The following is a 13,673-nucleotide window of genomic DNA, read 5'->3' as shown; positions in this document are numbered from 1 at the left end:
GGGGGCGCGGGCTGGGGTTCCTTGAGGGTGTGGGGAGGGCTCGGGACGGTGGACGCCAGCGCCCCCCAGAGTGGGGCCTTGGCTGTATGCTGAGGCCGAGGAAGGATGCCGGGCGCACTTCCTTCCTGCCGCTGTGTGTCTGGGGGAGAAGAAGCAGAGCAAGTGCCCACCCGCTGCCAGGGTGGCTGTAAGGAGGGAAAATGCAAGGGGGTCTCTGTCAGACCCCCTCAGGCACCCCTCCAGAGAGAAGGAGCTAGAGGATGAGGATATGCATTGCATGGCTGTGTGCAGTGCTGCTTACAGAGATGGGGTGTCTGAGAGGTAGGTAGAGGCGTAGTTGGAGTTGGGGGCAGAGGGACTGATGGGGTGTATGAGGATGGTCAGCAGCTCCCTTAGGGGGCGTTGCTGTGCCCCCGGACTGAGGTTGGGGCCTGCCTGGCTGTGTATGGCTGGGGCTAGGGGGCAGGGTGGTGTCCAGAAGAGGGTGAGGCTGTGTGGGGCCATGCCATTATTTCATGAATCAATGAGTGAGTGTGTGTGCTCTGGCTCCCGGCTGCCCTAGCCTTGAACTGTGGGTGCTGAGTGTGGGGCTAGACTTGGCACCTCTCTGGGTGGGCCTGGCCCTGTGGCTGTACCCATCCGCCGTAGGTGGCGGTGGTGTTGAGGTGAGTTTGCACTTTTAGTTTTTGGAGTCTTCTCCCTGAGCTGCCCCCACACCACTTGGTCTGACACTGGGTAGGCTTCTATGAGCCTCAGGGGTGGGAGGTGGTGAGTGGGGAGCCACACGGCAGCTTTGTTTAGATCTAGTTATGTTTCTCCTTGGCCCCATGAGCTCTCCCAAACCTCCATCCCTCTGTCCCTTCCCTTCTCTGTTCTCTTCACATCTTTGGGGGGTGGGGGGTGGGGGTGCATTGGCCCAGGCTAGTGGTTCTCAACTGGGGTTGACTTGATCCCTCCGGGGACCTTTGGCAATGTCTAGAGACATTTTTTGGTTGTCACAACTGGGATGATGCTACTGGCATCTAGTGGGTAGAAGCTAGGGATGCTGCTAAGCATCCTACAAGCACCGGGCAGCCCCTCACAACAAAGAATGATGCAGTCCGAAACCGCAGTAGTGCTGAGGCTGAGAAACCCTGAGGCAGGCAGTGGACCTGAAGAGGAAGGGGTGCTCTGGGTCTCAGCTTATGCCCTAAGTCTGCGGCTCAGCCTGGAAGACTAAAGAGGAGCAGACTAAGCAGATGAATATCCTTGTGCCCTGCCTCCCAGCCCCCTCTGAGGCATAACCCCTAATTAGGGAGGGGCGGGAGGCAGGTGTTGGGTCAGCTGTTGAGTGAGAGGAGGACAGCTGGGCCTGTGTCTGGGTGAGGAAGTTATTGTCCCAGGAGGGGAGAATCCGGGCTCCATTGCCAGGAGAGGAGATGGGTGGGGGTGAGGGTCTGTGGGGAGATAGTTCAGCTTTGCCAGCTGACTCTGGCTACTCCTAGCATTTCAGATTAGGGAGGGGCGGGAGGCAGGTGTTGGGTCAGCTGTTGAGTGAGAGGAGGACAGCTGGGCCTGTGTCTGGGTGAGGAAGTTATTGTCCCAGGAGGGGAGAATCCGGGCTCCATTGCCAGGAGAGGAGATGGGTGGGGTGAGGGTCTGTGGGGAGATAGTTCAGCTTTGCCAGCTGACTCTGGCTACTCCTAGCATTTCAGGAGCCTGGGGGTGGGCGATCGGAAACATACTTGCTTACCTGTGTACACACCCACATGTATACAGGACACTTCCCTGCCTCAGCAGGCACAGGCGATCCGATCGATCAGCAGGCCAGGATATAAGGCCTTGGCCTCTGCCCTGGCTTTAAATCCCAGCTCTGCCTTTTACTTGCTTTGTGTTTCATCTGTGAGTCTCAGTTTCCTCTTCTAAAGAATGGAGATAATAATGATATCTGCCTCAAAAGGTGAAGATTAATGAGGTCATGTCTGTGCTAAGTACACAGAGACAGGGCTCAGTTAATGGGATGTTATTATTGTTATAAACAGAGGCCCACAGTCCACAAACCAACACACCCAGTCACATACAGACACCAGCATGGCTTGTGTCTGGTTGGCAGCCAAGAGAGCCCTCAAACGGGGCCCACTTGAGGGAAGGGAATGGCCCTGTGGCCAAGGTAAAGGGTCTTCTCATATAGGCATTTGGTCCTCTCTGGAGCCAACACCCCCTCCTGCCTAATACACAGTCTGGGTGACTCCCTTGGGCAAGACTACCCTAAGGTGTGGCTGCAGAGGGAGTCTCCCAGCCCCACTGAGTGTGGCCTTCGCCACCCAGGCCTGGCTCAGCTGTCACCTGCTCAGCTGTTGCTGTCATCTGTCAGCACCCCTATCGCCCCTCCTCAGTTTGGGGCTCCTAGTGGCCTGGGTCTACCATGGGGGGGTCCCCTTAGGTCATCCCAATTTCCTGGTGTCTGGGGAAGGGGGTAGAAATCCCCAGGATGATATCCCTACACTCCCCAGCAAAACTGCCCCAGACACACCCAACTTCAGCAGAGCTAGACACCAACATAAACATAGACAGCAGGCACATGTGTGTTAGCACATTGCCCATGCATGCAAACAGCGGTTACCCAGGCTTCTGAGGACTCTTAATCTGGCGGGGGGCCCAGACTGGTACCACAGCCCAGAGGGGCTGTTTAGACAGCTGTGGAGGCCACAAAAGAGCTGTCTGTTACTTCCCGGGCCCTGCGGTGGGTGTGGAGACTATGTAGGTCTGGTGGGGGCGGGGGAGGGGGGGGTCCTGCTTGTTGGTGACACTAGCAGGATGGATGTGGACTGCCCCCATCATTAACCCTGTACAGCTTGGGCAAATGGTTATAGGGAAGCCAAGCTGAAAGGGCTGGCGTTGAGTCCAGTGGCAGGAGGAGAGGGTACCTTGGGGCTTAGACTCTAGCCTGGGAGTGACAGATTCTGACCTCCACCTTGCTATCAGGTACCAGAAGCATGTGCACACGTATCGAATTCTGCCTGATGGAGAAGACTTCCTGGCTGTGCAGGTAAGGGCTTAGACCGGTGATGGCGAACCTTTTGAGCTTGGCGTGTCAGCATTTTGAAAAACCCTAACTTAACTCTGGTGCTGTGTCACATATAGAAATTTTTTGATATTTGCAACCATAGTAAAACAAAGACTTATATTTTTGATATTTATTTTATATATTTAAATGCCATTTAACAAAGAAAAATCAACCAAAAAAATGAGTTCGCGTGTCACCTCTGACACGCGTGTCATAGGTTCGCCATCACTGGCTTAGACCCAGACCCCTGACCTTGATTCCAGCCTGTGGCCTGGGACTAGCTGGCTGACCCTTCTCCCACCCTTGTTGGCTGCAGACCTCGCAGGGTGTGCCCGTGCGCCGCTTCCAGACCCTGGGCGAGCTCATTGGCCTGTATGCCCAGCCCAACCAGGGCCTGGTGTGCGCCCTGCTGCTGCCTGTGGAGCGAGAGCGAGAGCCAGACCCGCAAGACGACCGCGATGCCTCAGGTGCCACCCGGTGTGCAGTGTGCAAACGCCTGCCCTGCCTCGTGTTCAAATACTACCTGCTTCTTTCCATCCCATTTTCTCAACTTGCCTTCTTTAAAGCCCCAGCCCTAACCATGATGCCAGGGACCTTTACCCCCTTTCCACGGAAGTTTCTGATCACCATGGCATTCCCCCATACTTCACTGAGGGTGGGAGGCCCAGATGGATGCCCCACTGACCCCTGTCCACAGATGGGGAGGATGAGAAGCCCCCGCTGCCCCCACGCTCTGGCTCCACCAGCATTTGTGCCTCTGTGGGGCCCAGCAGCCCCCCACCAGCCCCTGAGACCCCCACAACTCCGGCTGCTGAGAGGTAAGACCCCAATCCCCTCCACTGAGCAGGAAGTCCCTTTCTCCTCTGAGAACTATGTTCTCACTAAAGGTGGGGAGATCTTCTAGGCCTCACCCCTAGGGGCCCCCATCCCATCTCGGCCCCAGAGACAGATACCCTGATCCATGGTACTCTGATCGTCAATAGTACTGTCTCCTGTAGGGATAGGGTAGGGGTGCTGGGACAGGGTCAGCAAGGCCTCTATTGACTTCTTAACCCCTCCTCCAAGTGCTCCCAATGGGTTGAGCACTGTCTCGCATGAGTACCTGAAGGGCAGCTACGGGCTGGACCTGGAGGCTGTTCGGAGTGGAGCCAGCAACCTGCCCCACCTCACCCGCACTCTTGCCACCTCATGCCGGAGGCTACACAGGTACCTGGGACATCCAACACCATGCATTGCACCCTTACCCCTCTGACCTGTCCTCACCTGCTCTCCCCTGCTGCACAGATGCCCTGACCTCTGACCTCTGGCCCTGAACAGGGAACCAGTCATTGCCTCCTGACTTTTCCTCACCTGAACCCTTGCATCCTCATGGTGGAGGCTGAAGCCCCCCTTCCCTGTACCCGAATCGGGGTGGGCAGTTCTTCTGACCTGATGTCTCCCCTAGTGAGGTGGATAAGGTCCTGTCTGGCCTGGAAATTCTGTCCAAGGTGTTTGACCAGCAGAGCTCACCCATGGTGACCCGCCTTTTGCAGCAACAGGTGGGGTTGTGGGAACGTCTTTGGGGAATGGGTTCATGTTCTGGGGCTGAGTTGGGGACCTCCTGCATGGTGGCCTCATGTACAAGACTTATTCCTTCTCACTGCAGAACCCACCACAGACGGGGGAGCAGGAACTAGAGAGCCTGGTGCTGAAACTGTCAGTGTTAAAGGACTTCCTGTCGGGCATCCAGAAGAAGGTGGCCTGACTCCTGACCTCTGACCCCTCACCCACCGGTTCCTAACCACTCCCATTGGCCTAATTGATCTGAAGCCTGAAATTACAGTTTAGGGGCACCTCTATCATGCCCCTCTCAGGAGCAGCCCTCTGACCTTGTCCTCTGTCCTCTTATGTTCCCTGACCTTGCCCTGCCCTTGCCCTCTCCAGGCCCTGAAGGCCCTTCAGGACATAAGTTCCACAGCACCCCCGGCTCCACTGCAGCCATGCACACGTAAGGCCAAGACCATCCCTGTGCAGGCCTTTGAGGTACATTGCAGAGGGTGCCAGCTGGGGTCTCATGGGTCAAAGGACAGTTGGAGGTGAAGGGGTTGCTGCCTGCCCCGAGGTCTTTTCAGCATCTCCTTACCTCTTGGCCTGCAGGTGAAGCTGGATGTGACCCTGGGCGATCTGACCAAGATTGGGAAATCACAGAAGTTCACGCTGAGCGTGGATGTCGAGGGCGGGCGGCTGGTGTTGCTACGGAGACAGCGAGACTCACAGGAGGACTGGACAACCTTCACACATGACCGCAGTGAGCCAGGGCCTAAACTGGGAGGGGTGGACAGGGCAGCCCCAGGCCTCAGTACATAGGCCAGTGTGACTCATTCTCCATCCCCTAGTCCGCCAGCTCATTAAGTCTCAGCGTGTCCAGAACAAGCTGGGTGTCGTGTTTGAGAAGGAGAAGGACCGGACACAGCGCAAGGACTTCATCTTTGTCAGTGCCCGGGTGAGCAGCAGATTGGGCCAGGTCATTGGGGGCTGTAGGAGTCTCCAGGGAATGGGAAGAGACGGAACACATGATATAGGCCTGTCATCCCTCCTGGCAGGGTGGGTCTGACAGGGCAGAGAGTACATGTATGGAGAGTGGGTGGCCTGAGGGTAGATTTAAATACTCATTCAATGAACATTTATCGAGCACCTATTATATGCATGGACTATATAGTGGTGCACCAGACAGGCATGCCCCTCCTCTCTCGGTACCTGCTTACCTAGCAGAGTATCCCTGGAAGGAGGGGTTCCCTGGCTGCTCACCTGCTTCTTACTGGCTGCTGTTCCCCCAGAAGCGGGAGGCCTTCTGCCAGCTGCTACAGCTCATGAAGAACAAGCACTCCAAGCAGGATGAGCCCGACATGATCTCTGTCTTCATAGGCACCTGGAACATGGGTGAGGCCTGCGGGCAGGGGCCGAGGTGGGAGGGAGAAATGGCCCCAGAGCAGGGGCCTGACCACTCCCATCCCCTCCACCTCCAGGAAGTGTGCCTCCTCCGAAAAATGTGACATCTTGGTTCACATCGAAGGGACTGGGGAAGACCCTGGATGAGGTCACAGTTGCCATACCCCATGACATCTATGTTTTTGGGACCCAGGAGAACTCGGTGTGTGACCGAGAATGGCTGGACCTGCTACGCGGGGGCCTCAAGGAGCTCACAGATCTGGATTACCGCCCGGTGAGGGGGGTCATCTTGTGCAATCCCCTCTCACAACCATCCCAAACTACCCTGCTTGACCTTATGGTGACCCTGGGAACACAACTTGACTGGCTGTTCTTCTGGCCCATGGGCATATCCTTTATGAGATTTAACCTGAGTCCTTCATGATATGGGAGGCGCTGATTCTCTTTTGCCCCTCAGGAAAAAAAAAATAGCAAGTTTTCCTATCCTGTGCCTGCCAGAACAATTGATATAGTATGGGCTGTTTGGGAGGGGGTAGTGGACAGTGGCCCAGCTCAGGACAGAGGTGACTCTGTACTCTCCACCCAGATTGCCATGCAGTCCCTGTGGAACATCAAGGTGGCTGTGCTGGTCAAGCCAGAGCACGAGAACCGCATCAGCCATGTCAGTACCTCCAGCGTGAAGACTGGCATTGCCAACACTCTGGGTGAGCAGCGTGGACCTCCTGCTTCCTCTCCAGCCCAGGATCTTCCCCTTTTGGGTGGTCTCAGCTTTTCCATATATGGAACTCTTTGAACTTTGTAAAGTATGTTCCTATTCTAAATTTCATCTGGCCCCACCAGGAAGGCAGGCCAGGATAATTATCTCCATTTCACCTATATATATAAAAGCCCAAGCGACTAGTTGACCGGTTGCTATGACGCGCACTGACCACCAATAACTGGCCAGGCCAAGGGACCCCCCCGCCCACCTGTGCATGAATTCATGCACAGGGCCTCTAGTAGATGATAAAACTCAGGCCCAGAGTGGTTGAGTGATCTGTTCAAGGTTGCATGCAGTGGAGCCTGGCATAGTGCCCAGGTCTGTTGGTTTGCAGTCCAGGGCTCCTCCAGGGTAGATTCTGCCCAGAATCTGTAGGTCCTTGCAGCTTCACCCTTGGAATCACCTGTGATCTCCAGGGGCTCTGCTCACACATGCAGACAGACTCAGTCCATCCTCGTGTGTGCCCCACGTGGATCTCCAGGGAAGGTGTGGGTGTGTGCTCAGTGGCCTGCCTACCTCCTCAAATGTGTGGGTGGGGCGTGTTGGGAGAACCTTCTCACTGCTGCTTCAGGGGGGGAGCTGGGAGTCCTCTAAGGGTGACTCAGGCCTTTTTTTCTTGATGTCCTGACAGGAAACAAGGGGGCTGTGGGCGTCTCCTTCATGTTCAATGGCACTTCATTTGGCTTTGTGAATTGCCACCTCACCTCGGGAAATGAGAAGACTGCCCGGTGAGCGGGTGCCTTCACCCCCATCCCTTAATTCACCTGAGGCCTATTCCCTCTCCCATATCCCAGTCCATGACCTACTTATGACCCTGTCCCAAGAGACCACCTTCTCCCTTATCCCAACTCAAGACCCCCCTTTCCTCAGGGACCCTAATCCCTACCCCATCCCTGACCCCAGAGACTTCTTACCTTTCTGCCTGTCCCTGAGTCCTGACCCTGGGGACCTCCTCCCATCCTCACTGTAGGCGGAACCAGAACTACCTAGACATCCTGCGGCTGCTCTCTCTGGGCGACCGCCAGCTCAGTGCCTTTGACATCTCTCTGCGTTTCACTCACCTCTTCTGGTTTGGGGACCTCAACTACCGTCTGGACATGGATATCCAGGTGCGAGCAGGTGGCTGGGCTGGGGGTCAGATGGGCTCTCACCTCGGGCTCTGGCTCAGAGGGACAGTCTTCAGCCTTTGTGTCCCCACCCCAGGAGATCCTGAACTATATCAGCAGAAAGGAGTTTGAGCCCCTGCTCAGGGTGGACCAGCTCAACTTGGAGCGGGAGAAGCACAAGGTCTTCCTCCGATTCAGTGAGTGTGGGCCAAGTAGGAGGTCTGAGGGCCAGAGATCTGTGATATCCCTGAGCCCTGACCCCAGCCTGTCCCCTGCCTTCCCTAGGTGAAGAGGAGATCTCCTTCCCGCCCACCTACCGCTACGAGCGAGGTTCCCGGGACACATATGCCTGGCATAAGCAGAAGCCAACTGGGGTGAGTGAGGAGAACAGGTGTGCCTTAGGACCCTAGGGCTGCAGTGAATCAAGAGTGCTTGTGGGGTCAAGGGCGTAGGCATCTGCAGTTACCACTCCAGTGCTCTGTTCCCTCTGAGGCTGTAGGGGTAATACTAGGTCTTGTGAGGATCCAAGGGGAAGGATGTGGGGCCTCATCAGCTCTGGGAGTTGGGGGGTGGGGGGGCTTGTGCTGAGCATTTCCTAGCTGTTGTCCCTGACCATGCTGCCATCCCCTGCCCAGGTCCGGACCAACGTGCCTTCATGGTGTGACCGGATTCTCTGGAAATCCTACCCTGAGACCCACATCATCTGCAATTCCTATGGTCAGAGCCTCACGGAAAGGGTGATGGGCGATCCTGGGTAGTCGCTGTCCTGACTCTGCTTTGGGAAGTGGGAACACAGCTTTTCTCTGAGCCCCCATTCCTATCCCCCTCCCCAGGTTGCACTGATGACATTGTCACCAGCGATCACTCCCCCGTGTTTGGGACATTTGAGGTTGGAGTTACCTCTCAGTTCATTTCCAAGAAAGGTGACTATTCTGGATATGCTTGTGGCTGTAGCACACGTCTGGGGGGCACAGGTGGAGACCTGGGATGTGCATGGGCTCGAATATATGTGTGTGTGTACACGTACATGCGGAATGTTTCTGAATATGATGTGTGAGGGTGTCTGTGTGCCTGGGTCATTGTAAGAGGTACATGCCCATGAGTATGTGTGTATAGGTGTGAGTGGCTATCTACCTGGGGCCACGTGTGTGCCCCTGAATGTGCTTGATGGTGTGGTGGATTATTGGCGGGCAATCCCTGAGGCATTCTGGTCCCCAGCACCTCTTAGATGATCTCTCATCCTTGAGTTGTGTCTGCTCTGATCTAGGGTCTGGGCATTAGGGTCTCACTCCCTGTTGGCTTGTTGGGACTGAGGAGGCCCCTCCTGGCCTTTCCTCCTGCCCTGCCAGGGCCCCTGACTTCCTATCCCAGGGCTCAGTCTCTCGGTCCTTTTCCTCCTGTCACCTTCTCAGCCCTCCTGTCTTCCTTCCGCTCTCTGCCCCTCAGGGCTCTCAAAGACTTCAGACCAGGCCTACATTGAGTTTGAGAGCATCGAGGCCATTGTGAAAACAGCCAGCCGCACCAAGTTCTTCATTGAGTTCTACTCCACCTGCCTGGAGGGTCAGAAGGGGCCCAGGGCTGGAGTGGGCCAAGGGGCAAGGGAGGCCAGATGTGCCCAGAGCAGTTAGCCCCCTACCCTAGTTAGGGGGAAGGGTAGCCAGGAAGTGGTACTTAATGGGTGTTCCCCACCTCCACCCCAGAGTACAAGAAGAGCTTTGAGAACGATGCCCAGAGCAGTGATAACATCAACTTCCTCAAAGTGCAGTGGTCTTCACGCCAGCTGCCCACGGTAAGGCTGCAGGCAGGGCCTGGGCTCATGGGTGAGGGCACAGAGAGGGTGCAGTGGAGCGCATTCAGGGCCGGCCTGGGAGGGCAGGCAGAGCCTGCAGAGCACATGTGTGGAGACCTGGGATGTGCATGGGCTCGAATATATGTGTGTGTGTACACGTACATGCGGAATGTTTCTAAATATGATGTGTGAGGGTGTCTGTCTCCCTGGGTCATCGTAAGAGGTACATGCCCATGAGTATGTGTGTATATGTGTGAGTGGCTATCTACCTGGGGCCACGTGTGTGCCCCTGAATGTGCTTGATGGTGTGGTGGATTATTGGCGGGCAATCCCTGAGGCATTCTGGTCCCCAGCACCTCTTAGATGATCTCTCATCCTTGAGTTGTGTCTGCTCTGATCTAGGGTCTGGGCATTAGGGTCTCACTCCCTGTTGGCTTGTTGGGACTGAGGAGGCCCCTCCTGGCCTTTCCTCCTGCCCTGCCAGGGCCCCTGACTTCCTATTCCAGGGCTCAGTCTCTCTGTCCTTTTCCTCCTGTCACCTTCTCAGCCCTCCTGTCTTCCTTCCGCTCTCTGCCCCTCAGGGCTCTCAAAGACTTCAGACCAGGCCTACATTGAGTTTGAGAGCATCGAGGCCATTGTGAAAACGGCCAGCCGCACCAAGTTCTTCATTGAGTTCTACTCCACCTGCCTGGAGGGTCAGAAGGGGCCCAGGGCTGGAGTGGGCCAAGGGGCAAGGGAGGCCAGATGTGCCCAGAGCAGTTAGCCCCCTACCCTAGTTAGGGGGAAGGGTAGCCAGGAAGTGGTACTTAATGGGTGTTCCCCACCTCCACCCCAGAGTACAAGAAGAGCTTTGAGAACGATGCCCAGAGCAGTGATAACATCAACTTCCTCAAAGTGCAGTGGTCTTCACGCCAGCTGCCCACGGTAAGGCTGCAGGCAGGGCCTGGGCTCGTGGGTGAGGGCAGAGAGGGTGCAGTGGAGCGCATTCAGGGCTGGCCTGGGAGGGCAGGCAGAGCCTGCAGAGCACATGCGTCTGTGTGCATGTCAGGGGGTCAGGGGTGGGCATGAGTGAGGAGAGGGTGTTTGCTTCATTTGGGGCCAAGTTACAGTTTGTTCATTTGTTTAATCATTACTTTTTGAACCTTTGCTAAATGTCAGGTCCTATGTTGGCCATTGAGGATGCAGAAAATTAATTAGTTACAATGCTTTTAAGTGCTATGAAAGGCCCGTTTAGGGCTGTGTCTTCTACATTAAGGATTTGGGTTCTTTCCTTAAGAGTTGAGTTGCAGTGATCATGCATGAGCCTGAGGGTAGGGGTGAGTGGTGTCAGGCAGGAGGGGGTAGTGGGGGCTTTGTTCCTCACTGGGCTTCTCCGCTCCGCAGCTCAAGCCCATTCTGGCCGACATCGAGTACCTGCAGGACCAGCACCTCCTGCTCACAGTGAAGTCCATGGATGGCTATGAGTCCTATGGTGAGGGGTGAGGGGTGCCAAGGAGCATAGGAAGCCACACGGGGCCCTAGAAAGGTTTGGCAATTTGTTGGTTTGCCCTTTCAGGGGAGTGTGTGGTGGCGCTCAAGTCCATGATTGGCAGCACGGCCCAGCAGTTCCTGACCTTCCTGTCCCACCGTGGCGAGGAGACAGGCAACATCCGTGGCTCCATGAAGGTGCGGGTGCCCACAGAGCGCCTGGGCACCCGTGAGCGACTCTACGGTGGGGGCTCCATTGGGAGGGCTGTGGGGCATGAGATGAGGTGGTGTGGGTAGGCCTAGGAGGAAAGGACCAGGGGTGTGGGGAGAGCATGTTGGAATCCCTGGAATATAGTGTTTGGAAGTTCTGCAGCCATGGCTGGGAGAGGGCCTGCCCTGAGGAGTAGCTGGGTAGAGGCTGGAAGGTCAATGGGTGCCAGGACCCCAAGTCCCCTCTGAGTCCCCGCTCCCTTTCTCCCCCAGAGTGGATCAGCATTGATAAGGATGAGGCAGGAACAAAGGGCAAAGCCCCCTCTGTGTCCCGAGGCAGCCAAGAGCCCAGGTGAGCTGGGGCCGTGTGGGGTGTCATGTGAAGGGGTGCCTGGGGGCTTTTGGTCAGCCCCTACTTCATCTCTCCTGCCCTATGCACCCCTGGCAGGTCAGGGAGCCGAAAGCCAGCCCCCACAGAGGCCTTCTGCCCACTGTCCAAGTTATTCGAAGAACCAGAGAAACCACCACCAACTGGGAGGCCACCAGCCCCTCCTCGAGCTACTCCCCGGGAGGAGCCCTTGACCCCCAGGTGAGAGAACTTCATCCATCACTGTGCTTGGCTTTCAGCACCAGCCTGGGGACTGTCTGCTGCCTGGGTGCTCTGCTGCCCCATGGCCCTACGCCACGGCCACTCTGGCCAGCCAGGCTCCCTTAGGTGTGGCTCTCTGAGTCAAAGGGAGCACAGTCAGCTTTTCCTCTCAGTTCTGCCTGAGAAATGGTTTCTGCAACAGCTCCCTCCACGTAAACAGAGCTCGTTTGAGCCTCCTGTGTGGAGAAGGCACACGCCTCAGCTCGGGCTCCCCTCTGCGCGCTCTGTGGAGCACTCACTGTTCCGTAGTGCCCCCTGGAAACGGGTTTGTGATCAAGCGAGTCTGAGAAACGGTTCTTGCTAGATTCTTTTCTTAGATATTCCCAGTGCACATCAGTATTAGCCAAAGCTCTAGGCATGTGGACAGGAAGGAAACCCTTTTTCAACTTTGTTGAATATAGTTTCCCAAACTTAACAGGCCAGGAAACTTCTTTTCCACACAATAACTATTAATACCCACAGTGTTCTGTGGATCATACCTTGGGAAAGTGATTACATCCAATTGTTGCTTGCACTTAACTAAAAACTCCGAGGTCCAGGGGGTGCTTTTTCACTCAGCTTCAGCTGTTATCACTCATCTTGGTTTTATCGCCAGGTTTGTGTAAAACCAACTTGAATTCCTGAGCAAGAGTCCTCAGTAGGTCAGACTCAGATGCCTCAAGAGAGGGAAAGTGATATGCTCAAGGTCACATGTCTCCTGACTCCCAGTCTGGTTTTCCTGCTACCTCACCCACTACCTTCACTTTGGGTTTCTGGGTCCTGACTTAGTTATCCTGCTCCCTAACCCAGGTTGAAGCCAGAGGGGGCTCCAGAGCCTGAAGGGGTGGCGGCTCCTCCGCCCAAGAACAGCTTCAATAACCCTGCCTACTACGTCCTTGAAGGGGTCCCACACCAGCTGCTGCCCCCAGAGCCACCTCCGCCTGCCAGGGCCCTTGTCCCACCTGCCACCAAGAACAAGGTGGCCATCACAGTGCCTGCTCCACAGCTTGGTCGCCACCGGCCTCCCCGTGTGGGAGAGGGGAGCTCATCAGATGAGGAGCCCGGGGGTACACTGCCCCCTCCAGACTTTCCACCCCCACCACTGCCAGACTCGGCCATCTTCCTGCCTCCAAGCCTGGATCCTTTGCCAGGGCCAGTGGTCCGGGGTCGCAGTGGGGGTGAGGCCCGTGGCCCACCACCCCCTAAGGCCCATCCAAGACCCCCACTGCCCCCAGGCCCCTCACCCACTAGCACTTTCCTGGGTGAGGTAGCCAGTGGGGACGATCGCTCCTGCTCGGTGCTGCAGATGGCCAAGACACTGAGTGAGGTGGACTACGCTCCTGCTGGGCCTGGCCGCTCAGTGCTCCTGCCAGGCCCCCTGGAGCTGCAGCCACCCCGGGGACTGCCCTCAGACTATGGCCGGCCGCTCAGCTTCCCTCCACCTCGCATCCGAGAGAGCATCCAGGAGGACCTGGCAGAGGAGGTGTGTGGACCAGGGGTGGCTGGCTGTGTATGCCGGAGGTGTGTGCTTGTCCCTGGCCTGTGGTGTCCTTTTACACCGTTCAGCACTTAGCGGTGTCCCCTCTATCCTGAGCTGGGCACTGGGGAGTTGGGAGACATGGGTTAGCCCCAGTCCTTGCCTCCCTTCCCTCCACCCCAGGACATGTGGTAGAATGTGGCTGTCTTTCAGTGCTCTCCCTGACATGCCCTATTTCTTCAGGCTCCATGCCCGTGCCCGT

At 56.5% G+C, this 13,673-nt stretch overlaps 1 protein-coding gene across 1 annotated transcript in view; it reads left to right on the top strand.

Moving 5' to 3' along the window:
* The first annotated feature begins 2,070 nt into the window (after window positions 1-2,070).
* The window catches only part of INPPL1 (inositol polyphosphate phosphatase-like 1), a 12,887-nt gene continuing 1,284 nt past the window's right edge, over window positions 2,071-13,673 (top strand). Inside the window, exons 1-26 of the mRNA XM_014540375.1 lie at window positions 2,071-2,149; window positions 2,883-3,028; window positions 3,363-3,513; window positions 3,744-3,864; window positions 4,112-4,252; window positions 4,491-4,584; window positions 4,692-4,781; window positions 4,970-5,068; window positions 5,183-5,333; window positions 5,422-5,528; window positions 5,863-5,965; window positions 6,052-6,248; window positions 6,561-6,678; window positions 7,366-7,462; window positions 7,705-7,843; window positions 7,938-8,037; window positions 8,126-8,214; window positions 8,476-8,557; window positions 8,674-8,763; window positions 9,287-9,400; window positions 9,541-9,629; window positions 11,013-11,100; window positions 11,185-11,340; window positions 11,580-11,658; window positions 11,755-11,895; window positions 12,745-13,455. Of these exons, the coding sequence (XP_014395861.1) occupies window positions 2,071-2,149; window positions 2,883-3,028; window positions 3,363-3,513; window positions 3,744-3,864; window positions 4,112-4,252; window positions 4,491-4,584; window positions 4,692-4,781; window positions 4,970-5,068; window positions 5,183-5,333; window positions 5,422-5,528; window positions 5,863-5,965; window positions 6,052-6,248; window positions 6,561-6,678; window positions 7,366-7,462; window positions 7,705-7,843; window positions 7,938-8,037; window positions 8,126-8,214; window positions 8,476-8,557; window positions 8,674-8,763; window positions 9,287-9,400; window positions 9,541-9,629; window positions 11,013-11,100; window positions 11,185-11,340; window positions 11,580-11,658; window positions 11,755-11,895; window positions 12,745-13,455 (3,572 nt within the window). The remainder of the gene's footprint in view (window positions 2,150-2,882; window positions 3,029-3,362; window positions 3,514-3,743; window positions 3,865-4,111; window positions 4,253-4,490; window positions 4,585-4,691; window positions 4,782-4,969; window positions 5,069-5,182; window positions 5,334-5,421; window positions 5,529-5,862; window positions 5,966-6,051; window positions 6,249-6,560; window positions 6,679-7,365; window positions 7,463-7,704; window positions 7,844-7,937; window positions 8,038-8,125; window positions 8,215-8,475; window positions 8,558-8,673; window positions 8,764-9,286; window positions 9,401-9,540; window positions 9,630-11,012; window positions 11,101-11,184; window positions 11,341-11,579; window positions 11,659-11,754; window positions 11,896-12,744; window positions 13,456-13,673) is intronic.

The sequence above is a fragment of the Myotis brandtii genome, unplaced genomic scaffold (genome assembly GCF_000412655.1).
Source record: "Myotis brandtii unplaced genomic scaffold, ASM41265v1 scaffold244, whole genome shotgun sequence".
NCBI classification, from domain to species: Eukaryota; Metazoa; Chordata; class Mammalia; order Chiroptera; family Vespertilionidae; genus Myotis; species Myotis brandtii.
The sequence above is the reverse complement of the archived record's forward strand: the minus strand, read 5'-3'. Positions and strand labels throughout refer to the sequence as shown.